This window comes from Pipistrellus hanaki (assembly GCF_964339955.1).
Source record: "Pipistrellus hanaki genome assembly, chromosome: 14".
Lineage (NCBI taxonomy): Eukaryota > Metazoa > Chordata > Mammalia > Chiroptera > Vespertilionidae > Pipistrellus > Pipistrellus hanaki.
The window spans coordinates 45308351-45336035 of NC_140516.1; the positions used below are offsets into that span (position 1 = coordinate 45308351).

General features: G+C 45.2%; 2 protein-coding genes across 3 annotated transcripts in view; one reads left to right on the plus strand and one right to left on the minus strand.

Moving 5' to 3' along the window:
* LOC311632687 (guanylate cyclase 2G-like) overlaps nucleotides 1–12407 on the minus strand; it is a gene marked incomplete at both ends in the record, with an annotated part of 38313 nt that extends 25906 nt beyond the window's left edge. The window contains 7 exons of the mRNA XM_084904391.1: nucleotides 839–983; nucleotides 2526–2711; nucleotides 2883–2992; nucleotides 4730–5078; nucleotides 6731–7029; nucleotides 11471–11646; nucleotides 12373–12407. Of these exons, the coding sequence (XP_084760517.1) occupies nucleotides 839–983; nucleotides 2526–2711; nucleotides 2883–2992; nucleotides 4730–5078; nucleotides 6731–7029; nucleotides 11471–11646; nucleotides 12373–12407 (1300 nt within the window). The remainder of the gene's footprint in view (nucleotides 1–838; nucleotides 984–2525; nucleotides 2712–2882; nucleotides 2993–4729; nucleotides 5079–6730; nucleotides 7030–11470; nucleotides 11647–12372) is intronic.
* ACSL5 (acyl-CoA synthetase long chain family member 5) overlaps nucleotides 12098–27685 on the plus strand; it is a 48269-nt gene continuing 32681 nt past the window's right edge. The window contains exons 1-2 of one of the 2 annotated variants that reach the window (XM_084903414.1): nucleotides 12098–12780; nucleotides 18627–18804. Coding sequence is in view for 1 of the 2 variants with exons in the window: in XM_084903413.1 (XP_084759539.1) it covers nucleotides 21185–21203 (19 nt within the window). In the remaining variant the exon portion in view is untranslated. Of the gene's footprint in view, nucleotides 12781–18626; nucleotides 18805–20803; nucleotides 21204–27685 lie in introns of those variants that run through there. The other variant, XM_084903413.1, reaches the window with a different exon arrangement.

Consider the following 27685-nt stretch of genomic DNA (forward strand, 5'->3'; position numbering starts at 1 on the left):
GCACATCCTGAAGGAAATGTGTGATCTTGGACAAGTACATAGCCTTTCTACCCTGGGTTTACTCACCTGTGTACTATAATACAGGTAGTAATAGTACTACTAGCTGGTGGCGTGTATGAGGATTAAGTGGGATAGCATGCAGAAGCTCTTGGCACCCAGCTTGCTTTAAGGTAAGCCCTCAGTAAATGCTAGCTATTATTATTCCATGTGGCAGGAGGTATTATCTGTGTCTTACAAAATGAGAAAACTGGATACAGAAAGATGACATAGTTGATCAGCTCCCAGGGTGATTTCAAAACAGTTCGTGTCCAAGTCCAAGCCTATCCTCACCCTGACAAGGAAAGTCAAATGGGATTGGCCCCATCTTTAGAGATGGAGAGTCATGAATGAAGCCAGAGCCCCATCAGGGAGGGATGGCATGGGAAGGAGCATGGAAGTAACCCCAAGAGGCAGGTCCCACTCTCTTGAGTTTTATTCTTGGTGGTCCAGTTTGAAAGCAGCTGTGGGAGGGACTCTCTGGGAAGGAGGGAGGGATAAGATACCCCAGAGGCCCCTTCAGCTGGTCTGGGCAGCCTTTTGTATAACGCGGGAAGAATGGACTGTGGCCACTGGGAGGTTTACCCGCCCCCCCGCCTCTCCCCCCCTATGCCTCCCCAGCCCCTCTCGCCCTTTTGGAAGACTGGAATCTCCATGAGAAAGGAAATCTATAACTCAGTGTGAGGTGGGTCCTAAATGAGTCTTTAAATCACATGTTCAACCACTCAGAGGCCAACTGACAGGAGGGGCAGGCTTGAGTTCTGACCTTCCCACCCTTCACCCCTGCGATCAAGCCACTTACCCTGCAATGTGGTCTGATTAAAACCTTTTAGAGTGCTGACCAGCTGCCGTCCATTCCGGAAATCCCTTCCAGCCTTGATCATGAATTTCACAGTCTGAGCATAGAGCAGGACCGAGTCATGAAGGTAGGCAGAGTAAGGGCTCACCTTCAAGGAGGGAAGGAAATACTGGGTGGAAATAGGCCCACAGTCTCCTGAGTCACAGCCCATGGCTCAGTTAGGAGGAATTTCTCACCATCGTCTTAACGGTATAACATGTTCTCCATCCATTCCATTGCAAGGGGAGGGCCCTCTGCCTGCCCAAACATGGGCTATTAAACCCGGACATCACAATTTTCACTTTTCCTCTGTAGGCTCATTTTCCCAATTAGATCACATGATCCTTTAGGTTGGGAATAGCTCTTTAGGCCATAGGCGGGTGGGCATATGGTTTAATTGAAAGCGAGTAGATTTTTGAGCCAAACTGGTTTTTCAACTTACTGGCTATGAAATTTGGAGTAAGTTCCATAAGTTCCTCTCTGAATCTCATCTCTCATTTATAAAATGGGGATAAAGCTACCGTCCTGGTGAGTAGAAGCACAGTTTAATGAGGTAGGATAGATATTCTACTTCTTGTGCTACCTGGCACATAGTAGGTCTTTAATACATGTTTTTGTCTGTTGTCATTTAGCCAACAAACATGCAAGTGCCCACATGGGACCCGGTACAAAGCTGACACTTAATAGACAATTTCCCAAATATCCATTGATTGATCATCTTTCCTTGTGTGCTGGGATCCACAATCGACCACCTTGTTCCTGATGGAAACCCTGTCATCAGTGGCCTGTCGCAGGAAGTAGCTCCAGCTCTGGCGCACAGTCCTTCTTAACAAATCTTTGTGGGTATCAGACATTTGACCCATCAGCCCATACACACTGGGACTACGCATTGGCTGACCCTCTCTCTCCTGACTTCTCCCTGATCCAGGCCATCTGATTGCCTTGACCTGTTCTAGCTCCACATGTCTGACTGCTCCATTCAGGTTCTCAATTCTGGGAAAGGAAAGGTCATTGTCATGGTCTGAATACCACTGGTTTCTATTCTACTGCTTCTATGTACTATGTTATAAGGTACTCAAAACCACAGGCTAGAGGCAGATGTCATTATCAGACATGAAGATACTGAGGTGTAGGGCAGTTAAGGAATTCACCCCAAGGTCTCACAGATAGTAAATAGTAGCCAAAACTGGTTTGGCTCAGTGGATAGAGCGTGAGCCTGCGGACTGAAAGGTCCCAGGTTTGATTCCGGTCAAGGGCATGTACCTTGGTTGGGGGCACATCTCCAGAAGGGGGTGTGCAGGAGGCAGCTGATTGATGTTTCTCTCTCATAGATGTTTCTAACTTTCTATTCCTCTCTCTTCCTGTCTGTAAAAAAAAATCAATATATTTAAAAATAAATAGTAGCATTAGGATGGAGCCCAGATCTCTGACTCCAAAAGCCATTCAGTAACCCAATAACCTCTGTCCTCCTCTGCAGTCCATGGGTGCAGACTTCATCAGACAGCAGCAGACCACTGTTTATGCTCAGCTGTGGAGGATGAGGAAGTATGTGTGTGTTGAGGAGAAGTAAGAGGGAGAATATTAGAGCCAAACACAAATGTCCTCAGAAAAGGGAAGGCAGGGACCTGGGCAGTGAGACCCTGTCTCAGACCTGCTCCTCTGCAGAGATGGAGCTGTGGAAAGGTGGCCCCCTCAGCCTTTGGTAGACTTCTTGTCGGAAGCCTTCCTCTCCAGGACCTTCTCCGGAGGAGCTGGGGGTGATGACAAGCACAGACTCATAGATGGTGGGGAAATGTGTCCCATTCTGATTTGTTAATACCTCCTTCCAAAAACTGTCCTGCAATATAATGAAATCAGTGTAGTCATTCTGAAGGATATACTCTGAGCACAGAAATGTGTCAAGTCATGGTTGAAATTCAACTTCCACATCCTAATCCTGGGAAACATAGCCAGTGCTCCATACTCGTTACCTCTTGCAGGAACCATTTGGGGGTTCATTGGCACCCACCTCCAACTGCTGCAAAACAATGAAGACAAATTCTCCTGTGTGGAGTCCCAGGTTCTCTGCAGCCAGCAAAGTGATTTTCACATCCTCTGAGCTGCAGATTAAGATAATAACTGCAAGAGGGGAAAAACACAGAGTCAGCCAATTGCACATAATCATATGCTTTTTAAAGTCTAGCCTGAAACTGCTCCCAATGAGACATGAACTTTTTCTTTTCCCGAGCATGCTTCTGGAAAGAGGAATGTTGGAACTATCCTGAGTATAGCACCAGCAGCTCACCCACTGGCAGATTTACCCTATGAATTGAAGTCTTAGCTGCAGCTCTTTCCCAAAATGCAAGTCAAAAAGGTTGAGACCACTTCTGTGCTTCCATTTCTCTGTTTCATTGGCTCTGAACAATAGATCTGGCTTGTTAATCATCAGCCACACAGGAGGAATTGAAGGACGACCTAGAATCAGAACCCAGACTATCTAGGTGGAATGGCGGGGGTGGGAGGTGGGGGGAAGAAGAGGCTATGTACTTTTCTTCCATTCAAACACATCAGCATGCATTTTGAGGATACACAAATGTAATAAACGGAGGTAAATTATAATGTATTTATTTGAGCTCCAACCATGTGCTAAGCACTGCGTTAACTAAGGGCAGGATACAGCAATGAGCAAGGCAGAAGGCCCCAACCCCCAGAGAGCTGACAGTCAGGTAGACAGTATACCAGTGAATCATGGGGGAAGGGAGTGGGTATTGGGGACGTGGGTGGCACTGCAGGCCAAGATCAGCAAGTCCCAAAGTGCCAAAGCTAGAAAGGCTTAGTTTATTAAAGAACAGAAAGGAGTCATGTCCTAATGCAGCTAGAAAATAGAGTCTTAGGCCTGGCCATTGTGGCTCAGTGGTTGAGCATTGACCCACAGTTTGATTCCCAGTCAGGAGACATGCCCAGGTTGTGGGCTCAATTCCCAGTAAGGGGCATGCAGGAGGCAGCTTATTGATGATACTCACTCATCATTGATGTTTCTATCTCTCTCTCCTTCCATCTTCCTCTCTGCAAATGTGTTTTAAAAACACATTTTTTTAAAAAAGAAAGGAGCCTTATAAACACACACACACACACACACACACACACACACACACACACACACAAAGAGTAATTGATATAATATGTTGTCCAGTTATTATGTCCAGACACAGTGCTAAGGAATTTACAGGCATGGCTTTATGCAATCCTCACTTTTCTATGAGGTAGGCAGTTGATGACTATCTTCATTTTCCAGATAAGGTATCTGAGGCCTAAAGAGGTAAAGGTATTTTCCCAGGATCACACAGCTAGAAAGTATTAGAGACCTAGGCTGTCTTTCTCCAGATCCCATGCTCTGAACAACAGCCCAAGTCCAGGACTCAACCCACCTGGAATATGCTTCCAGAGCTCAGTCATCTATAATAATAAAAGGGTAATACGCTAATTAGATCAGACGTCATTCTGTATGTCCTTCCTGATGAAGCCAGGGCTAGTGGGAAGCCACCCCGGGTCCCAGGTGCCTGCGGGCAGTGGGAGGAGGGAAGCCTGGGTCCTGGGTGCCAGCAGCCAGGAAAGGAAGGCCTACTCTTGCATGGATTTTCATGCATCAGGCCTCTAGTTGAATCATAACACTGTAGCATACAGGATTTTGCTTTAGATTAAAAATAGTTGGTGATGGTGATATTGACCTAAAAGGAAAATTGTTTTTATGTATCATTAACTTTGTACCCTGTTTCTATCTGCTTTTTTACACCCAAAGAAAAAATAAAGGGTTTATATCTGCTCTTCCTATTTGTCTCTCCAAATATAAGCAATAGAAGATTATTTTCTACTTACCCCTGGCAGTTGCTGATATGTTCCTAAGATTCTCTTGCAAGAGGGCTGGATCATTGTTGGTGTATCTGATCCTGGCAGTGATGGTGAAATGGGATTTGAGTTCATTCTCTACAACCCTCCACAGCTCATCCACTCTATCCCAGGAGGAAGTCCCAGAATGTCCTCCAAGCATCCCGATGTGTTTCCAGCCCAGATATTGGAGAGTTTTCTGGAGCACATCACCAAGTTTATGCATGGGTGGCACAAGCTTCACATAGGTATCATACAAGAAGTCGTTCTTCAATGTTGCTATTTGACCAACAAAGTCAAACACGGGGATATTCCACTCAGAAGCCAGCAAACCAATAACCTTGAAAGTAACCAAAAGGATGACTTTTCATAATTGAATTTATGCTGCACTCAAACTCCATTGTGAGATATCTGCATAAATTTTTAATTTAGTGACTCTATGGGTCATGCTGGAGCCTGTCTTTTGGAATATTGATGATAATGCTTTGTAGCCAATGTGAGGATGCAAGACCTCAGAGGACAAGAATAATGATGGCATACACTAAATGGCCAGATTATTATGATCTCTGAATGTATAATAATCTGGCCACCCAGTATATATAAACTAGAGGCCCTGTGCATGAATTTGTTCATGGGTGAGGACCAGCCAGTTTGGCCAGGACGAGGGGACATGGTCGGTTGGCCAGCTTGCCTGCTGGTCAGACTTCTAGTCAAGGGAACAATATTCATATTAGCCTTTTATTGTATAAGATATACACTGAGTGGCCAGATTATTATGCATTCAGAGATCATAATAATCTGGCCACTCATTGTATGTGCCAAGCACTTTGCTAAGAGCTTACACATATCATTTCAATTCTTACAACATTTCTATGAGGTAGGTATTATCATTACCCTATTTTATAGATGACAAACATAGAAACACAGAGATATAAGTTACAAAGCTAACAAATAGTAGAGCAGGATTGCAATATAGACAGTATGGACCCAGAGCCCTCAGTCATAGCTACTATTCATTATCTTAGTGTTTCTTTCTCAATTTGTTTCTTATTCATTTATTATTCACTTTACAGACCTTGCTCTTAAAGAAGTGTATGGTCTATTACAAAAATAGCTACTAGACATACAAAAATAGCTACTAGATTTCAATATTCATTCACTATAGATAATAGGTTTATAAGAGTTTAGAAAAGTAAGAAATTACTTTTGATTTTGGAATTAGGGATGTAGAGGTGAGGATGGAGAGGTGAAAAAAGGCTCTATGGCATTTGAGCTTGACTGAAAAATGGGTAGGTAGGCTTTGGACAGTGTGTGCCAAACGGGGAATTTCAGAAGAAAACAAAATTCTAATTAAAACATGAACTTAATTCTACATCATCCACTAATGATAGTTCCACAGTATTTTTGAGAGTAAGAACTGTGATGCTCCTTCCTATTTAGGCTTTGCATCAACACCTAAGCATAAGCTTCCCAAGGACTTCCACAAAATTAATCCCATTAGCTAAACATACAAGTCATTGGTGTCCCTCAGTTGCTTGCCCAGCTTATTAGAATAGGCCCTATTCTCTTCTTTCTCACTTACTTTTACTGTCACTGAATGATTTCCTACACACACCAAGGAAAAACTTATACAAAGATCTTTTTCAATTAAAAATTAAGCATTAATTTTCTTCTTAATTTTTCTGAGCCATGAGCCTGGCATTATTAAAATAAAAAATAAGTCTATGTACAACAATACTAAGCCCAAATAGTCAACAAGTTAGTGAGCATCAACAACTTACAATTATTGATTTGAAAGACTTTCTTGAAAGAGAATATTGCCTGTTTTAATTACATGATTTAATTACATCTCAAAAAAATGGTACCCAAGACTTACATATTATTATTTTAATAATGCCTCTTTGTCAAGAGCTTATTCAAATCTGTCCCATCATCTTTAAAGACCACCCCTTCTAATGGAAACTCAGCCAGAGTTTCTAGATGGTTGTATACCTCTGCTGCTTCTGGGCATGCTGGTACAAACAGGGCAGAAATCTGTTCTCTCTGGACCTGGTTGGTGAAAACAGCAAGAAATTCCTTGACACCGCAGGTTGAGTTGGCGTAAGTGAACTCCCAGCTGAAGTTTCCAAGGTCCGTGGGCTCTGAGTTGACCTTGTCCATGGCAATCTGGAGGCCTGCGCCCAGCCTTTGCACACTGAATGGATGGGAGATGTTCCAGGGAGCCTGGAAACCCACAGTGAGTTTAGCAGCCTCAAGCCGAGTCACCAACACACTGGCAAAGAGTGTTAGAACTAGTATTGGGTGGGCATCATGGCACGCAACCCCCAAACAGAGCCCAGATTGAAGTGGGGCCTCAGCACTTGCCCAGGGAGCCATGGATAGTGCCTAACATCCGAATCACTGCAAATCTGAGAGAGGCTCAGCCTCCTGACCACTCATGCCAGGAGCTTAAATGATAGTGCAGAGTTCCCTGAGGACCACAGCTTGGTTTCTATTCAGTGCCATTAATTAGCCAAAACCTTTTCTTTTCAGAATCTGTCCTAACACATTTAGAAGCAGCAGTCTTGCAGAAAGAGGCTTGGGCAGGGCATCGACGAGGTCCTGGTCATTGGCCCAGTGACACCACTGACAAATGTTATGGTCCTGGGCAAAGCATAGAACCCCACTCACCCTCAGCCCCAGGATGCCTCTTTGCTACTTAACTAGGAATTATGGGAACCACTCAAGTGTGGCCTAGACTGAAATTTCAACTCTACCATATATTACTTGTGTGGCCTAAGACATGTTACTTCCTCCCCTATGCCTTCATCTCCTGATAGATAAAATGGGAGTTAAACTATAATGAGTTCTTTCCCTAAGTAATATGGTAAAGGTTAAATGAAATCATATAAGTCAAGCATTCAGCACAATGCCTGGGCAAAGAGAGCCACTCCTCCATACTAGAAAATGGTGATAATGATGGTGACAATGATTGATGATGTTGACTTTATAGTAATGATAACTATGACTCACTACATTAATCTTACAATTTTTCTAGAAAAAGTGAGCTAATGGCTATGAGAGGGTTTACTCACCCTGGCCTAGGACACTAGGGAGAAGCTTCTAATGAATGAACACTAACACTCAAAGCTTGATCTAAGGACCACCTACATCAGTCTCTCCTGGTGGTTAAAAATACAGATTCCTGGGCCCTACTCCAGACCCTCTGAACCAGTCTTAGGTTTACTCTGAAAATCTGCAATTAACAAACTCATTACCCCTACCTACACTAAAGTTGGAGAAACTCTGATATAATCTGAAGTAAGAAGAGGAAAAAAAGAGCTGATAACTATTCTCTACGCATCTTCGTTCAGTAGCAAGCCCCATAGTGGGATTACTGAGCCTTAGGCTCATCTTAGGGGCCATTTATAACCCTCTGGATTCCAGGAATTGCTTTTCTCCCAACCAAATTCACCATAACTGCTTCTTCATAGGGCTTCAGATTCTCGCTCTCCTCTACTAGGACAGTTTGGCATCTGTTTGCAAAGTCTCCCGAGTCTAAAGATATCCTTGATCTAATCTGAGGCAGAATTCCATGTCCCTTTTTTATATTTTCTTTTGGCTCAGTTGCTTACCAGATATATGTTACCTTAAGCAAGTCAGTTTAGCCCATGCCTTAGTTTTCTCAACTTCAGAGTTAGTTTAACAATGCAATTATGTAATTACCTAGCACAGCGCCTCACATTTAGAAGGAATTCAGTAAAGGAGCACTTCCAATGGGTATGTCATTGCATAAGTCATGATCTCAAAACTAGGATACTGGGAACAATATGTTATTATACATTCTGTATCCCCTCTCCCTTCCTATATGTAAACATCTTAAAATGTGTACTCGGCTCTGTTTACCTGTTTTCTTTCTCTGAGGATCTTTGAGGTCAAGTGACTATGTGTGTCCCTCTTTGGATCCTCAGATGTAGCATAGTTGGGGGCCTTTATATATGCAAATTAATATTAATCATGATAAGTATAAGTTTGTTTGTTTGTTTTTTGTATTCCTAAGTGCTTACATGTGAACATGGTCAAAACCAGGAGAAAATACTGCTGGTGGTCAGCATTGGTGAGCCTTTAAGAAACAGACATACACTGCTGGTGGGCGTGGCTAGCTGGTTTTTCAATATGCACCCAAAAGCCTTAAAATGTATGGATCTTTGACTCAAAAATCCCAATTTTGGAGATTTATCCAGAACAAATAAGATTGTATGATAAGATTTTACTACTCTGGCTTTTTTTTTTTTTTTTTTTTTAACAGTCCAAAATTAGATACAACTTTTATGTCTAACAGCAGGGGCCTGAATAAATAACATATAATTAATCTATATGAATGAGGACCAGGCAGTCACTAAAAATGAATGAATCTAGCCCTAGCTGGTTTGGCTCAGTAGATAGAGTGTCAGCCTTTGGACTCAAGGGTCCTGGGTTCGATTCTGATCAAAAGCACATGCCCGGATTGTGGGCTTAATCCCCAGTGAGGGACATGCAGGAGACAGTTGATCAATGATTCTTTCTCATTATTGATGTCTCTATCTCTCTCTCCCTTTCCCTTCCTCTCTGAAATCAATAAAAATATTTTTTAAATGAGTGAATTTATACATTTAAGCCACTATATATTGAGGAAGGACACTATACAATGACATGTATAGTGTTCCATTTCTTATTGTATTTTTTTAAAGCACACAAAGTTGCATAGCAAAGATGACATACACTAAGCTCTATGATGGGAACTATGAGTATGTTTTCTTCTCTTTGCTTATCTTAGTCTTCATACTTTTTGTCTCAATGTCTGCAATGAGGAAGAAAAGTAAAAGTTTTTATTAGAAACAAACTCTGAACATTCAGACTAGCATGTGTGGAGAGAAAACATGGGGATTAAAATCACGCAGTCTGGATTCTCGGGTCAGGAGCTGCTCACTCTGGCAAGGTCACTCTGGGAGGCATTTAGCTTACCTCTGTAGGCTCTAATTATTCTCCATGGAGTTCAGCCCATCTCCATTTTACCATCACCCTCAGAGATGGAGAGAGACAGTGATGCTATGGTCCAGGTAATGACCATCACTTGGAAACCATTACCATAGTAACAGGCCCACCCACTTTATACCAAGTCCTTCATTGACTAGAGTGGAAATGCCTGAGATTAAAATCAATTTAGTGGGATTTGCAGGGACTGTGGCTGCTGGAGACAGCATGATATTCTCCACTTTCTTTTCCAATCCTCCCTCCTCCTAGGACTGTGGTTGGCAAACTGCAGCTTTCGAGCCTCATGCAGCTCTTTGGCCCCTTGAGTGTGGCTCTTCCACAAAATCCCATGGCCTGGGCGAGTCTATTTTGAAGAAGTGGCATTAGAAGAAGTTTAAGTTTAAAAAAATTTGGCTCTCAAAAGAAATTTCAATTGTTGTACTGTTGATATTGGGCTCTGTTGACTAATGAGTTTGCCGACCACTGCCCTAAGAGATTCTTATGCCTGTAAGTTACTAGGAGCATGGTGGTTGAGAGAGGCCATGTTGTTCCATCCAACAATGTTTTAGGACAAAAGTATGTCCAGCAGACATGCAGGAGCTGTTCCCTATGTTGGTCGGGATGGTGCTTTGATTCTTAGCTACTTTATCCCATCCCTGTATCCTGAAGAGATTATTACAGAGGGAAGGTTCCTTCTGTCTAAGCTACAGTTTCCTCGATGCTGGCCAGCCTGGACCATAGACCAGATACAGGCCCAGCTGTTCAGCATCCAAGGTCAGATAAGATTGGCTGTGTCCAGGGAGGTGGGATTTTTATAAAACCTCCAGCATTTTTCTAGCTGCCTCCACCCTGCTTTCCACTTCCATCCCTTCAATTTGTAAGTCAGAGGTCTGACCATGTTTAGAGAACAATGATGGTTTAGGATGAGTGGGTTCAAACTTCTCCAGAAGATAAGAGATGGGAAAAGGTGTGTGGCCCACTGGAAGGGGGCGACGAGGCTGCCATGTCCTAGAGGGAAAGACAAAGGGAGAGGCAGCTGTCACTCCTGCCCTCCCACTCTCCTGCATTTTCCTAGAAAAGCATCAACCTCAGGCCTCCTGAAGGACTAAGACTGTAGTTGAGCCTCTGTTTCATTTCCTATGAAATGGGAACATGGCAGGGGCAGAAACCTCTGACATTACCAGCTTCCTGCCCTAAAATCCCAGGACTCTGGTGGTTTCATAACTAACCAAGTACTCCACTCAGGGGTGGCAGCAATTTTTTTCCCAGTTCTTGCTTACAAGTTCTTAAAGGGAAGGTTACTGAAGACTTAGCACACCTTGTACATACCACCCCAGGCTATTACCTGTCAGGGTGTGAACAGCAAACTTCACAGTTGGTGATCTCAGCTTTTGCAAATACTGAGTTAACTTCACTGAATATGAAGCTCCTAGTGAGTAAATGTTTGAGAAGCCAGGAGAAAGTGGAGCAAAGGTTGAACTTGTATAAAGCAGGAGATCATAGTTCCTGGACCTGTAACAAGCAAATTCCTTGTAAACAAAAGCCACTCTTTTAGGTGAACACACACGCACGACTCCTAGAAGGCTGGGGTGGGGCACTGAAGAGGCTTTTGTGAGAGGAGCGGTCCTCCCTCCTGAGGACTCCTCTTATCTCTTAGGTACTCCAACTACCTGTACTTATTATCCCAAGCTACTGCAGGACACTCTTCCTCTGGCCTGTGATGTTTGTTCTTCCTCTCACCTGTTTCCACCAGGAAAGTGTCTTTGACATCCGAACAGTTGTTTTTGACAATATAGGGTTTCCGATCAATATTTTCCAATTTCCTTCTGACTACAAATATAATCCGAAGTCTAACAGGTTGGGCTTCTCTAAATACCAGATTTGGGATCTGAATATTTATTTTCTGGTCTTTGATCCTGCCTCCCCCCAAAAAAAGCCTTAGCCAGAAGAGCAAAATTTCCAGAAAGTACTGGAGAGGTGGGCAACTGCTACTAAGTAATCGAAAATACTAAATGATTAGAAGTGATGTAATTAGTTCCAAAGTCACTTTTTAGAAAACTAAGTTTTCCAAAAGCGCCTTTGTTGTCATAGTACCTTAAACACTGAGTGAATAAAGACTGTATCTTTGCCTTAATACATATTTCTCTGCTAATTACATGCCTTTAACCCATGAGAATCATATGCTCTTCCATCTGAGCCAATCAGGGACCTGCCTGCCACTTGGTGTCTGGGTGACTTCTCTAAAGGGAGGCAGGATGTTCTTTTTGAATCTCCACCCTCTTGAATTTTTTGTCCGGAGAGACCAGAACCCCTCCCATTTCCTGTCCTTTCCGCTCTGCTCATGCTAAACTTTCCAAATAGCTCCCTAGCCAGGCACCGTAGTCAGTTGCTCTCCACGCTGTGAGCCTGAGGAACCCAACCAAGGCTGCAACACAGAGGACGATATCCTTAAATGCTTAGCTAGAGGGAAGGGCTTGACATGCATCCCCAAGTAGCAATGCTCCTGTCGAAGGTTTCTCCCACACCGCCCTGTAGGAAGCTGTGCCGCAGGATGGTTGAGAGTGCAGGTTTGAAATGAGACTTTAAGTTGGCTCGGACAAGTTGTAGACTGTCTGAATCTCAATTTCCTCATTTGTCATTACTCTGACGAGCTCAAGTGAGGATTAGATGAAGTCATAGCGGTAGAGCACATGCCATGGTGCTTGGCATTGAATAACAGTGAGAGAGGAGTAGCAGTTTTATCAAGGGACTATTGCTTCAGTCAAGATCACACACTCCATTGGATGGATGACGTAAATCTGGCAGAACAAACCATTGCTACTACAGAGACCAGAGGAACAGGTTAAAGACAGGGCCCTCTTCACGTTCACCTGGAGCAGTTATAACATGCTCGCTTGCTGCCACCGGTAACACCACCTTTAGCTTATATTCAATGGCATTAAGGCAGAGAACCTTTGGCTTCAATCAATGTCATCCAAGAGAAAAAGAGTGTGCGCCACACTCTCTTCAGTAATTTCCAGCAGACACACTTAAAAGAATAAAAGGAACAGGTAAGATGATTTACCTACTATATCTCACATTCTTATTTTAACATGGAATCAAAAATTTTAAATTATTTACTTATTTCTTGATGATTGGTTGATTTTAGAGATTTAGAGACAGGAAAGGAGGGAGGGAGGAAGGGAGTGGGAGAAATAGAGGGAGAGAAAGAGAAACACTGATTTATTGTTTTACTTACTTATACATTCATTTATGTTTGTATGTGCCCTGACCAGGGATCGAACCCACAACCTTGGTATATCTAACCAATTGAGATTCCTGTCCAGGGTCAGCATCAATATTTTAAAGTTGGGATTTTATGTTATTTTCTTCATACTAAGTGTCCAAAATGTGATGTGTTTTTTATTTATTTATTTTTAAAAAATATATTTTATTGATTTTTTACAGAGAGGAAGGGAGAGAGATAGAGAGCCAGAAACGTCAATGAGAGAGAAACATCAACCAGCTGCATCCTGCACCCCCCCCCACCGGGGATGTGCCCACAACCAACGTACATGCTCTTGACCGGAATCGAACCCAGGACCTTTCAGTCCCCAGACTGATGCTCTACCACTGAGCCAAACCGGTTTCGGCTGATGTGTGTTTTATATGTAAACATATCTCAATGCAGACTGGCCTCATTTCCAGTTCTCAGCAGCCACACCTGGCTCCTGGTTACAGTACTAAATAGTGCAGATCTGCACCTTCACTCTGAGCTCCCCTTCTAACCTGCTGGGAGGTAGTGACATTTCATTGGGATGGTGGAAGGTTCTGGGAATTTAGAGCAGACACCTCTCTCAGAAGCCTTTATACTTTCCATCTGATTCTTAAATGCTCTCGAGATGATTTTGCTGATAAAGAAGTAGGTTGTTTGTGTCACTGTGTTCCAATCTTGCTGACATCATGACCCTGAGAAGATTAGTATTTATCTGGCACACTGGGACCCCAAGGTGAGGCCATCTATGAACACACCTGGCCACTCCAAGGGCTGAGGGGGGGAGGAGGTGTCAGTATTTCTTAGCCCATCAGTGAGCTGTGGCTTGTCAGGTGGGAAGCTAAGTTTGCAAGGCAATTTGCTCTGTGTGCATGTTGTTGGGGTTGAGGAGGGCACATTTTTGGGGCAGGAGGGAAGTTTTCTTGCAACCTGTGCAAATACCATTCTTGTCAAGCAAGTGCTCATGCCTAAGTAACACTTCCTTCCCATAATGCATGAACAAGTGGCCTTAAGAACTCGGGTGCCCAAGCTGCTGCTGTCAGTGACTCCAGTTGAGCAAGACAAGCTGCTACTGACACCAAGCTATGGGTCCAGCTTCTCCCATGTGCACTGTGAAGCCGCATGGTGCAGGGCTGACTGCAGAGCCCAGCCCAGGGCTATGGGCACTTACAGAACAGCAGACAACTAAGCAGAAAAAGCTGGGGGGTTGGTGAGAGGTGGTACACACACACACACACACACACACACACACAGCTGAATGTAGGTGCCTTGCCCCCTCTAGTTGAGTGAAGAAAGGTTCTGTGTGGGAAATGAGCTCAGTGGCAGGAAGGATGTCCAAGCAGATGGGACGCCCTTCTTAGCTTTTGTTCCAGCCTTGGAATCAGGTCTATGTAGCTGGCATAGGGTCCTGCTTCCTTTGGAGGCAATGGTTCTAAATTTCCTTTGAGTGACCAATGAAAGTCCCAGAGAGAAACACATTCATAAATACACAAGATTGCAAGGGGTCTGTGGAATGGGTCATAGTCAATCATACATGCATGGTTGGGCTCTGGACTCAAGACTGCCTGGACTCAAAATCTGACTCTGACACTGAGCCAACTGTAAGCCACAACATGGCCTCTCTTAACCTTTCCTCTTCTGCAAAATGATAACAATTTTCCACGGGGTCGCCGTGAGGGTAAATGATTGTGGACAGAGCTCTTGGTGCACTATTGCCATAATGTCCATGATCATGATCATCTTCAAGACCTTCGGAAAGGAGCTGGCATGAGAACCCAAGATTTCTACCCTGTACGATGTACTTTGAGTGCCATTAGCCCTTTGAAACATCAGATAACTAAGGAAAGGGTGGGTATGGAATTCCGATAATTGGAATGGTCAATTGTGGCACCCTGGTTAAAAGTTTAAAGAACTTCGCCCCTTCCTTTCACGTCTCAGTAGAAGAGTAAACGTCAGCTCTGCCATGTGGGAAGCTAAAGGTCGGTCCACCACGGCTTTCCTTTTGCTCTCTTGGTGCCATCACAACCTCTGCCCTGCTCTACAGCTAAGTGTAGGGAGGGACATCTCACTTCCTTTCCTTCTGATCCATCGTTACTAAGTTCACATGAACTGACTCAGCCCATCCCTCTCAGACTCTGCTTATCTTTCTTCCTGGGACGTGTTGCCCGACTGTAAAGACTTGGCTTAGCTGTCAAAGCAGCCGAAGGTCCTTGTAAGTAAGTGTTCCCTGTGCCCCAGGTGCCCCAGCTCCTCCAGACACCCTGTGCTTTCTGCCTTTCTTCTCCTCGCCATACTTCTTCTTTGCGTCACCTGGGATGCTTACAATGAGCACTGTTGAATAACTATTCCCTCATCTAAATCTGAGGAAATATTCCAAAGCAGAGGGCTGAAGTTTAAGAGGAATCTCCGGATTCTGGGAATTAAAAGGAGAAATTCCACTTTTCCTTAGAAGGATTTCATTTGCTTCATGCTGTCTGGAATCTGCAAACACTCCCCGTAAGTCCTTGAAATAATATTTGATGTCTTGATCGATTCATTCCCCTGCCCATTCCCCCCTACCCCCCAAGACACACACACACACACACACACACACACCCTGCTCTAAAATCTGCTTTGCAACCAACCATATTCTTTAAAGAAGGACTTTTTTTCATAGACAAGCCACAAATTGCCTGGCTTTACAAAATAGCCTGAAATTGTTTTTAAAAACATAATAATGTTTGGCTCCACTACCCCCATGATGGTCCCATGACCTAGCTGTAGGGTCTTGGGAGAGTGAGGAACGTTTTCTGAGATTCCATTTTCTCATCTGTGCAACTCTAACTCCATGGCAGGTTTCCTGGAAGAGCCACATGAAGTCCTTGTCAAGGGGCCTGGCTCCCAACAGCCACTGAAGGTTTTTGCCCTTGCTGACACCTCACAGGTCTGTTAAGAGATCTTCTGGAAGTGCTTGATAAACTGGGAGGAGCTATATAAACACACAGTGGTATTATGTAAAGTTGGCTCACTTCCAAGCTCTGTCTTTTCCTGCTTTCAAAAATGGAGAAACTCTGGTTTTGCTTTTGAAAAGTTGTCAGGCCCCATCATCCAAAGTATCTCAACTGTCTCCAGGCTCTGTTAGAAAACCCTGAGATGTTGGCCTCTGCTGTTCTAGAACTGTTGCCTATGAAATGCATAGTTCCGCTGTCCCTAGGAGAGGGGAAGGAATGTATACAAACCAACCAGAGCAGCGTGTGTAAGTCTATCAGAGCTGCGGCTATTGGGTCAGACTCTTCCACACCTCGAGCACCTTACCTGTGAGTGACCTGGAGAAATAAAGGTTGGCACTTTTTTAGGGGCCACAGAATGCCCGATCTCAAAATAATTTTCTCTTTTATTAAATTCTTACTGCTTGTGGCTGGGGGGAGAACAGGAGAACAGAAGGGTGTTTCTAAAAAGCCTATCTAACACTTATTTATTTTTTTTATAGCTAACACTTTTATTTTTTAAGAGTGATGCTATGGGAAACAATGGTTTATCAAGAGATGATGTGTCATGCTAGGGCGCTTAGACCTGGGTTCTGGACATCCCTCCCTTACTGAATCAATGACTTACCCTAGCTTCACCTTTTGGGGTCTCAGGCATCTTCAAGAATAAACTTAAGGCTGTTGGGTCTGGTAACGCCCCCTACACTCCCACACTCTTACCCACACCGGTTGTCTGGCTGTGATGCCATCCGGCTTTGATTTACATTTACGTAAAGGAGAAGTGGGACAGTGAGTAGCAATTCCTCCCACTGTTGCCAAAGCTCTATTCTTGGATGTGGCCTGCCAGCGATCTTGAGTAACCCCTCTCTTATACACACTGTGTCAAGTTGTCCGCCCAACTGTAGGGTCAGCATAGCCACGACTACCCCAAACACAGTCCCCTTTAACCTTTCAGTAGTTGAGCCCACTGAAGGTCAGGAGGCTGCTTGGAGCAGTGATGCTGTTAGTAAGCTGCTAGTGCGGTCCCCAGAACAGCAGCATTCACATCACCCAGAATTGTTAGGAATTCAGATTCTCGGGCCAGCACCAAGGCAGACTGAACCAGAAACTCTGGCACAGGCTCAGCCATCTGGACTGCAACAAGCTCTCCAGGGGATTGTGAGGCTTGCTCGAATTTAGGAACCACCACCTTGAAGCACCTTGCTCTAGAAACCACTGCATCAGAAGGTGGCCCAACACAACTTGGCATTTGTCCAATCAAGTGGGATTGATGCTCTAGTTCTTTAGCCACTTCTTAGAAGCCATTTTTTCCCCCTCAGGTACGAGGGCTCTGTGACGAGAAGTGATCTTGAAGAGTTAATGCACCTCAGACCTGGAGAATCTGGCCTAATAAGACCTCTTTGTTAGTGTGGAAGCCACCCCTCCCCACAGGAGTGGCTACCAGCAGGAAGTGGTATTGGCTTCTAATTTTTATATTGGCCACCTGACCAAGTGGTTAGAAGAAATGTAATGCAGCATTTCCACGAATTTCTGAAGGCCCGGTCCACAGAAAGCCTTTGAGTGCCTAAGGTCTACTGGTGGTTAAATGAACACTTAGCCAAGATGCAGCACTATCGAGGCAGAGGCAGCGCGGTGGGTGTCTGTGTCCGTAGCACAGGTCTTGCCTTGAAGTGATTTCTCTGAAAGTAGACACTCTGAAAAGGCCTCCATTTTCCTCACCTGTAAAAGGAATATTAAACACAATCTCTAGGGCCTCTCTCACCACCACTCCCCATTTTTGTTCAGTAATGGTGCCCTGTAGTCTTCAAGATTTTGGAATCAAGAATGGGGGCTAGGGACTTCCAAATGGAAAGAGAGAGTAGAACACTTACTATATAGGCTGAACAGTGGTGCAATAGCAATCCTGCTCCTTCCAGAGCCTTGCTAAGCTGTGGGTAGTTGGAGCGTGGAGTCTACATTCTAATTTTGTGTTGACTGATTGATTTGGGGGGGGGGCGGGAGAGAGAGAGAGAGAGAGAGAGAGAGAGAGAGAGAGAGAGAGAGAAACATCGATCTGTTGTGCCACTTAATTATGCACACATTGGTTGCTTCTTGTGTGTGCCCTGACAGGAGTTCAAACCCACAACCTTGGCCTACTGGGACACACAGAGCTACCAGGCCAGGGCCAGAATTCTGCATTCTAAATTCAACCTAGCTAGGCTTGTGCCTCAGTCTAGACTCTAGTGATTTGCCTTATTTGTTTTTTTAGCGATGTTCTAATTCTGGAGGGGTCACTGGCCTCTGCTTATTCCAACCTTAAAGTTCTAACTTGTGTAACAATTAGAGTGGCTTGTCATTCTTCTCTCATTCCTGATTCAGGGAGTGCTTTAATCCCTATTTTTCTCTAGATCTTCCTTTTCCCATCGCAATCTCAAGGATTCTTCCCCAAAAGCAGATGCAAAGCCCTACCAACCCTCTTTTCTTCCACAGAGGTATGGGCTCTGCAAAGGATTTTGCTTGTTAAACCTTAGCTTTCTTAGCTGAGGGCTTTTTTTTTTTTTTCCTCTCCTTCCTCTTAAGCCCATTGCATAACAATCTGCTGCTTTAACCTTTTGCCAAATTCTACACTTCTCACTGTCTGAGGTTACTACGAGTGTTTAAACAGGTAACGTCTACCTTTGAACTTCTGTTGCAACAGGTTCAAAGTTTCCAGAGGAGCGTGTTGGCCACTCTCAGGACAGTTCGCATTGGCTTCAGGTGTGGCCAGTCTCCAGAGCTGTGGCAAAGGCAGAGGTGCCTGCCGGCGGCGCTGAGCCCCTACAGCCAGCGGTGAGGGGCGCATTCCCTGTACCCAGGAAGTGAACGGATCCTTACAGGTAAGCTGCGGTAACTCTGCTGCTCTATAGTTTAGGTGTCTGTGGGAGAGCAGGGATGGGAGTGGTTGAGGAGAGGAAAGTGGGACATGAGTCCATTCTCAGCCTAAGGCACTTTCAACATGAAGTTACACTTCATTGAGTAGTATCTTAGCTGACTTATGTGGGAGGCACAAGAAATGAAATCAATCAAAACCAGGTGGATTGGATCGAGCTGAATGCTGGCAGGAGACTTGGAAGAGAAAGTTGTTCATTTCACTAAACACGATCAAAACAGATTTCAAACCTCTGAGGATTATAGAGGAAGCCAGGATGTGGGTCTCATTCATCTTCCATTAAGAAATTTCTGTGTCAATATGGTTAGAAAGGGCATTCTTTCATCAGCTGTTGATGGCAGCGTTCCCATTTGGAAGAAAGAAGGAGAAGAGAGACCTTAGTGGACACTCTGTCAGATGCCGGGGTCTCTACTAAGTGCAGGACAGGCAATACCTCATTGGGAGGTGGTTGGTATCGCATTTCATAAACAAATCATGTGCCTCTGAACTTGAATAGCCCGGCCTGGGCTACACAGCTGAGATGCTGTGGCGAGGCAAGGGTTTGAATCACGACCAGTGTTGCTACAGGCTGTTGCATGATGGGGAATTCTCATGGATTGCCAAACCTTCTGTTGCTCTCTCAAATCTCGGGGCTGTCACTCATGTGCACAGAGGACTGGCTAGGAATGTAAGTCAGCTAGACCTTTAGAATGACCCAGAGTGTTCTGAACTTGAGCATTTGGTTCTGGAGGAAACAATTAGAAATAAAGAGAGGCAAGTCTCTTCCTGGCTCTGAGCTCTTCATCTGGTTGGTAAAAGGAGACAGCACCCAGGGAATAGCCCACAGCATTTGAATGGCCATAACTCCACACCCATTCTGCTGTCCTGGGCTCTCCGCTGGGGGAGGCTTCCTCTTGGGGGGTTGAGCTGCTGAATCTAAGCCAAGCCAAGTGCTGCTTCAGCCATGCGATGCCCCAGAAGCGGGGGGCCTACCCTCATCTTCCTGTACTTCCATTTCTCCCACGTCTTAGGTGGTCTCCAGGGAGACCCAGTGTCCAACTCCTGTTCTCTGAGACTGTGGCCAAGCCTATCCTGGTGTCTTTAGTCAGAACTTTTTAGGACCTCCTCTCTTGGAGAGAGAAGAAATGCTAAGCTGGCTGGGAATGTGCTGTCAACTTCCGGGGTGTCCAGGAGGTGGGAGGGAGGAAGAGGGACAGGGACTGGCAGGAGAGTTCGTATTTCTGCTTCTAAGTTCCAGCATGCAAGTTCCCGTGCCCTTCTGTGGCCACAGCCTTAGGGGAATCCAATGAGACTAGTACAGGTCCTGATACCTCTGCTAGCACCCTGGAGACATTTAGGAGGCCTGAACATTCTAAACAATTTCATAATAGTACTAAGAAGGTATTTGCCTTTCCCATGGTCATTGCCCCGTGTGTGTATGTGTGTGTGTGTGTGTGTGTGTGTGTGTGTGTGTGTGTATGTGAGTGACGCTGGGTTTTCCAGAAGCTATTAGATACGAGGCATGTCAGTCTGACAGCTCCTGGCACATGTGCTTGTCTGGCCCTGTGATTTAATTTTCCCAGGTTTACCTTGGGGAGGTGGGGGAGGCAGCAGAATAGATTTTTAATTTAAAGTCTGGGGGATGAAAAGGATGAGCTGATAGGTCAGAGGAAGGAAAACAAAGTCATTCCATTCATCCCTGTGCTTCCTGGCCTGGTGCATTGTGGCTTTATCAGCTTCGGGCCTGAGGCAGGTATGCTGGGGATTGGAGAAAGGCTGACACCCTGGGGGCTGGGCTGGCCTCCGGTTCCCCTTGGGTGCTGGGAGGTCTGTGAGGGCTGAGTTGCCTGGGGTGGGACTTCCCTGCTCTGTGACTCTAGCAGGGAGCAGCGTCATTTCCTGGACACACTGTCTGAGGGGCACCTCCTGTCACTTTTGTTTGTTTGATTTTTGTCTTCCCTCGCTCCGAGGTGGTCAAAGGAGGAAAGGGTGAACAGTGGGATGTGGGCTGGCTTCCTCTCAGCCCTCAGGGGCTGGGGTTAAGGCGTTAGACCCGCTGCCAGAGTAGGCTTGGCGCCTTCTCCCTCCTGGTCAGACACTTCCACTTTCAGTTGTAAACGAAAAACCAGGAAGTGGAGTCCCCGAGCACGGTCAGGAGCCCGGCCATGGACTAACGTGGGGCCGGCAGACAGGGCAGCACTGGGGCACTCTGAGCCGGGCCATCAGTCTGCATGGATGCTCTGAGGCCACTCAGTCCCTGGAGGTCACAGGGGTGAGGGAAGAAGAACAGGGACTCACGTGCCAGAAGAACGTGGATCAGAAAGCTCCATCGCTGGAAACACTGAGGGATGCGAACCCCCTCCCAGGGTAAGGGGACCATGCTAAGGGGGGTATTTAGCAAAGTGCCTTGGGAGCGTGAGGCAGAGGCTGAGAAGGCATTCTGACCCGCAGCTTCAGTGAATCTAGAGCTGGCTGTGTCCCAGCCACGTGTCAGCACTTTCTCTCCCTGGTCGTTAGCGCCCTCCTGTAGACACCCCCTCATCAGGATTGGGGGGGAAGGGGAGTGGAAGGAGGAATGTGGGCATGAGGCAGACCTCCTTCCTCCTGCCTCTCTTGGGGAGGTGAACCATAACTGAGACCTGGTTTCCTGGGCCTGAGCATATGCCCTAGCTCCCATGTGGGCTGCGGGTTGCCCTCCATTTTCATGGAGGACTTTGACTCCTTCCTGGGGTAAGGGCTGATGAATGAGTGGGTGATGGAATGGTTCTGGTGGAGCTGGGTCTGTTTAAGGGCAAGGGCCAACAGTTGAATCTCAGATGAACTTCAAGGATGTTCAAGGATCGAGCATTAAGAAGGGACTCCAGGGTCGGTGCTTTCTGGCTTCCGTGGGTTTTAACCCTTGTGGAGATTTGAAAAGTAGGATTGAATTGGTAGCTCCAACATGTAGGTGACTGGTGGTCTCTAACAGAGGCAGCATCTTAGAAATAATTCCATTAAACATATTTAATTTAATTTTAAAAGTAAAAGATTGATTGAGTAAAAAGTAAAAAGAGTAATTGGGTTTGCTCAATTGCTTTTGCTATATTACAGCACAGGAGGCATGTTCTGGTGGTTCCCTCTAATTTACAAGGGTTTGAGATGAACATAGAATAATCTTAGAGGAGGGATGGCATATAAAATGTGGTTGGTATCAATTGGTGTGCTTGGCATAATGCAAGGAACAAAAACCTAAATAAAACAAGAGTCACAGATGCTTTTAGGACAGGCAGATCATATAGCCAAGTAAAGTAAATGGTGCATAATAAGATGTCGATGGTGAGGACTCTGGCAAAATGCAAGGCAGGCATACCCCCGAAAAACATATTTCAATTTCTTTTTTTTAAAATAACAAATATTAACCAGACCAAACAGAATGTATTAGCCAGGCATTTGACTTAGATCCTAACCTAAAACAGTAATCTCTCCTAGGCTATATTCTAACTCTTTGAGGACAAAAATACCTGTAATAAAATCTGTACATCATTGAGTTCCTAACTACTAAGTATACAGTGGGGCCACAGATTCTGCAAGGGATGTTAGGGGGTCAGGGACAGAGAGAGCATCAAAGGATGAATGGACAGAGGCAAGATGAAGTCATTTATACTCCAGCTCATAGTAGATACACTTACATTTTTTCTTTTCTCCTTCTTCTTCTTCTTCTTCTTCTTCTTCTTCTTCTTCTTCTTCTTCTTCTTCTTCTTCTTCTTCAATCCTCACCTGTGGACACGTTCATTGATCTTAGAGAAAGAGAGAAGAAGGGAGGGAGAGAGAAAAAAAAAATATCAATGTGAGAGAAAAACATTGATTGGTTGCCTTCCACCCATGCCGACTGGGAATCGAATCTGCAGCCCAGGTTATGTGCCCCAACAGGGAGTCAAACCCGCAACCCTTTTGGTGCATGGGATGATATTCCAACCAACTGAGCCACCCAGTCAGGACGATACACTCACATTTAATTGAGACAATCTTATGAGGTGGATGGTTTCACCATGTTATGGTTGAGAGAGTAGGCTCAGAGAGGAGTGGCAATTTCTCCAAGGTTACAAAGCAGCCAATTGTCTAATTCTAAAAGAATGCTCCATCCACTCATGTGTGGAATTAGCCTTTTTTCAGATTTCTTAAAAAATTGTATTTGTGATAAGATTTTCAAGTATGTGAACTGGGGTAGGTATAAAGTTTATATATTTATTATATATTTTTCAGATTGACATTTTTCTGGAACTATAATTATTACAGGACCATTCATTGAATATATTCTATGGGGCAGTGCTGTTCTGTTTTATGGGGCTTTTATCGTTGATATTTAAAATGGTCTTGTGAAGTAGGTATTTTGTTTCATAGGTAGAGAAACTGAGAGTTAGAAAGAAACTGGACACAGTGTGCAGAGATTGGAGCCGGACTTTGAACTCTGACGCGTTTAGTTTTAAAGGCAATCTGTGGCTCAGTTTCTGAGAAACCAAGTTTAGTGCTTATGGGCCAAAGAATTAGAAATGGGGAGAAACCCTCCTTTGACAATCCTTCGAATTTTTTCAAATTCAGAGAGGCAGACAGCAGATTGGTAGCTGATAGGGATTGGGAGGAGAGGAATAACTGCTAAATGGGTTCAGGGTTTCCTTGGGGATGGTGAAAGTGCTTAGGACCTAGATAGAAGTGGTGGTTGGCCAATATGTCAATGTTCTAAGAGCCACTGAGTGGTTCACTTTCAAATAGTTAATTTTATGTGATTTCACCTCAAAGAAGTCCTCCCACCTCCTGGCAGGGGACTTCCCAAGTCAGACTTTTGGCAATATTTTAGAAACCAGGAGTGACGTGTCTGCTCTTGTCTGTCTCATATGTCTGGCTAGCTACGCACTGATCCTCATTTGGGGTTCAGCTGGGGTGATTCTTGGGCAGCACCTTGCAAGGGCAATGTGTCCCCAGCTGCCCTGACTTTATCCATCACTGTGTACTTTCACACTCTGCTGTAAACTCCGCTGGGTCTGTTTCTCCCCCAGGTGACTATGCCCTGAGGTCAGAAATGGACCCTCCCTACTCCTTTCCTCTGACACAGGGCCCTATATTTCCCAGGCTCTTACTTCATTCATATTAGGTTAGCAGCCCTTGTACTGTTATAGGAAGGCCATGATACCCCTCTTTTCAGGGGAACTGGTAGCAGATATCTGGGTTCCCAGTGGTCATTCTACTTTAAGAGTTATGAGGTTGTGAAGGGCTTATAGGAGAATTCAGGCATGGGATAGGATGAGAGGACATGGGTGGGTCCGAGTTCAGAGGTATACCATGCGCTCTCCAGCTACAAATCCTCTGTTTAAATAGAAATGAGAAATTAAGACCTTTGCATATAAGTTGAAAGATGGTTATAGTATGAAGACCTTGATTATCTCTTCTCATTTGGGATGTCTCAAAATAGAACCTCTGATATTGACAATGAGTTGGAAACAGGTGAGTGGAAGGGGAGCTAGTCCACTGAGAACTCCCCATGTGCCCAACAGTGTACCAGAAGGTCCACCCAGTATCCCTTTGGAGTAGAGATTATCACCGGCCCCTTCTTGTATACAGTTGGGGGAACTTACACTCAGTGACATTGTCACTGCCTGCAGGGCCACACAGCTAGTAAGTAGTAGAGCTGTTGCTTTGGTACTTGAAAAGGCAATGACCTTACAAGTTTGCCTCTGGAAAGTAGACTATGGGCAACAAAGCTTATTTGCAAATTGGATCTGGTGACTCCTAACCATTGGCCAAACCAGGTAGCGTGAGGGCTGATTCTGCAGAGAGCCCAGGTAGCAAGGTCTCTTTCACAAATTCTTGCATCACCCTGACCTTATGCTGGCATTGGTGACGGGACCTAGCACTTTGTCCAGCCTATCTTTTTACAGGCTCTCTTATCAAATCCAGTAGACCTTTGAGACTGGTTTCCTGACCCCAGTCCTCTCATAAATCACTTGGTCAGCAACACACTTGGGGAGCTTTGGGGGTGCAAGGTATTCCTTAGGGTAGGGCTGCTGGACTGTGATTTGTGGGAAACCTGATGGCGATCCAGTTGGATTTGTCACTGCCTCTCACCAGTCTATGAATGAGTGTCTCAACAACTATTTCAGGCTACCTTCATGGACTGAGTTATTTGATCTAATAAGGAATTTCCTATTAAATACCACTCAGGTCACCTGGCCAAGGCTCTCTGGTGTTTCTGAACTGAAATGACAGTGGTGTGGTGTCAACACAGGCCATAGGCACTGTCTCATTTAGCCTTCTTGGAAGCTTTTTCTTCCTTTTTTTTTCCTTTTCAACTAAATCAGAAACACTCCTTCACCATCCTGTCCCCCAAATGTCCTGCTTTAGTGCCTCTAGCCTATTAGCTGCCACCTACATCTGGGTATCCCCTTCCTCTCTTCCGCTGAGGTTCATCCGACCTAATGCAGTGACTGTATCCATGAAAACGGTAGAAGGGGAGGTCCAGAAAACATTTGAGAAGGATGGTTCGGTGGCAGTGACCCTGGCTGGACTCATAGCTGAGGGTTTATTTGCCATTGGCGTCGTCAATAGAGTCATCATCCGTGATTGATCCTGGGAATGAGACTGTTGGCAATAAAGTCAGGGGATCTAGACCCCTGAGGGTCTAGAGCTCTATACCTTTACCTCCACCCACTTTAGTCTACACTGGTCTCTTTCTTCTCCAACTTCATTAGCCCATGTCCCACACACTGAATCCTTCCCTAAGTATATTCAGTGTTTGATAGACTCATAAGTCCTCAAAAGGCAGGAACTGTATCTTCTTAGTGTTTTTCTCCTTGCACAAGGAGATCCAAGCTCTTTCTTGGCGTTATTAAAAGTAAATTATAAGTCAATTTAAAGTGCAGAGAATAAACAAATCTTTTGCGATATACATACTTCTCCAGCCCACCAGATGCTCTCAAAACTGGGGCACATCCCATAGAGCATGTGTTTACTGCCTGGATAACTGGCTTTATTCCCTACTATGTACTCTCCATGGGCTTTCCCCATGCTGAGCACACTGCCTAGCACATAGTAGGTGTTCAGATCATCAAATGCTTACAGAATGAGTGGACCTTGGCTTCATTCAGGTCTGGCTGCTTAGCATTGTCCTTGCATGGCATGAAGCCCCTGGCTGTGGCATTTCAGAGGAGGGCTCAGCCGATTCTGCCTCCCTCTGCAATGATACATGTGACAGGTGCACATCATGTCATTGCGGGATTGAATTCTGAGACATGTTTTCTTCAACAGCTCCCCTTCCCTAGTTACCTTGCTCTGAACTTGTGCCATAGTGAGCGAAGAGGGTAGGTGACTCAGGCACTGTGTGGGGCACTAGGGAATCTGAAAATCTGGCAGCCTCTGCCTGGAAGTTTTGGAAGTTCTCATGGCCCCAGATCACAGAATTGCAGGAAGCCTCCCTGAGACCTTACCCATTTCTCACAACCCTCCTGAGCTCTGGTTCCTGCAGCTTTTCCTGTGTGATTTGGCAGCAAAGCTATCCCCAAAGGATATGCACTGAAACCCTAACAATGTATTGATGGGGTGTTTGCTGGCGGGCCAGGGCACCTGTCCCATGCCTAGCCCTCACCCTTTCTCTGTCAGCTGCCTTCCAAGTTGGAACTGTTAACGTGTGGCCTAGCAATTGGGCTAGAAAGAGCGACATGCAGGAGCTTCCTATCACTTTCCTGTGTTAATTATTGAAACTCTCACAGAATCTTTCCGTGGTGTGGAAGTGACTATTGGGCCAGCCTCTGGGGTTGAATAGGGATCTCCTTCAGTAATGCTGTCTTCTTGTCCTGCCTGCTATGGCCCTGTGGAGGTGGGAAGGGCCTTTTCTCCTCTGTCTTGGGCCATCCCCGTGTGTGTGTGTGTGTGTGTGTGTGTGTGTGTGTGTGTGTGTGCTTCAGAGCAGGCTGGGTGCCAGGCCTCCAGAGGAGGAGAGCCACCTTTGCCCGGTGCCGCCGTGGCCTGCTTGGTGGGGAAGGTTACTGTAAGTCACCTGAGCAGCGTTGGTGAGTGGTTGGGAAGTTATCTGTAGGCTCATAGGTCAGGAGCTTAGGCCAGCCTCTCTCCTCAGCAGCTTGAGGCCCTGGGACTGAAATGTGATCTTTGCTCTGGTTTCTTATCTGCTAAAGAAATGAATGAAAAGTGCTCCCACCCCCAGAGCTGCTGGGGAACCTGCCTGCTCAGTGGTTGAGAGCACTGCGCTCACCAGTGCTGGGGGAAGACAGTGTGGCTTTGGTGGTGGGACAGCTGCAGGTCTAGAAACAAAGAGAGGCTGTATTCTCAGGGGCGCTGGCAGGAAATGCTGCCCCACCCCCCGAAAGGTGGTGCAACTTCCTCAGTCAGCTGCCAAAGTCCAGGGCGGGATAATTTGGAGGTGTTCACTTTATGGTTTGTTGAGGATAGCATGCATATTTCAGATCAAGTGATAAGTGATACGTACTCTCAAGTGTCACTTCCCTTAGGAGATGTACTCTAACCTCCCCGATTAAAAACAACAACAAAACTCAACCCTCATGAACCCTTAATCCTCCTTCTCATTTATTTTTTTATTCCATTTTAAAAAATATAATCTAGGTATTGTTTAGGCTTGTTGTCAAACTCTCCAATAAAATAAAGCCTTACGAGGATGGGGTTTTCACTCCTGCTTCCCGTCCCCTGGAATGAGGTCTAATACATAGCCAAGCACTTCAGTATCTTTGGCTGATGATTGCACACTCGAAATTTCTGGAAAATCCATTCACGATTTTCCCTCTCCCATCTGTCTTTTTCTTTGAAGAGTATGCATTTAGCAACACAAAAGCATGCAGATTGTCTGA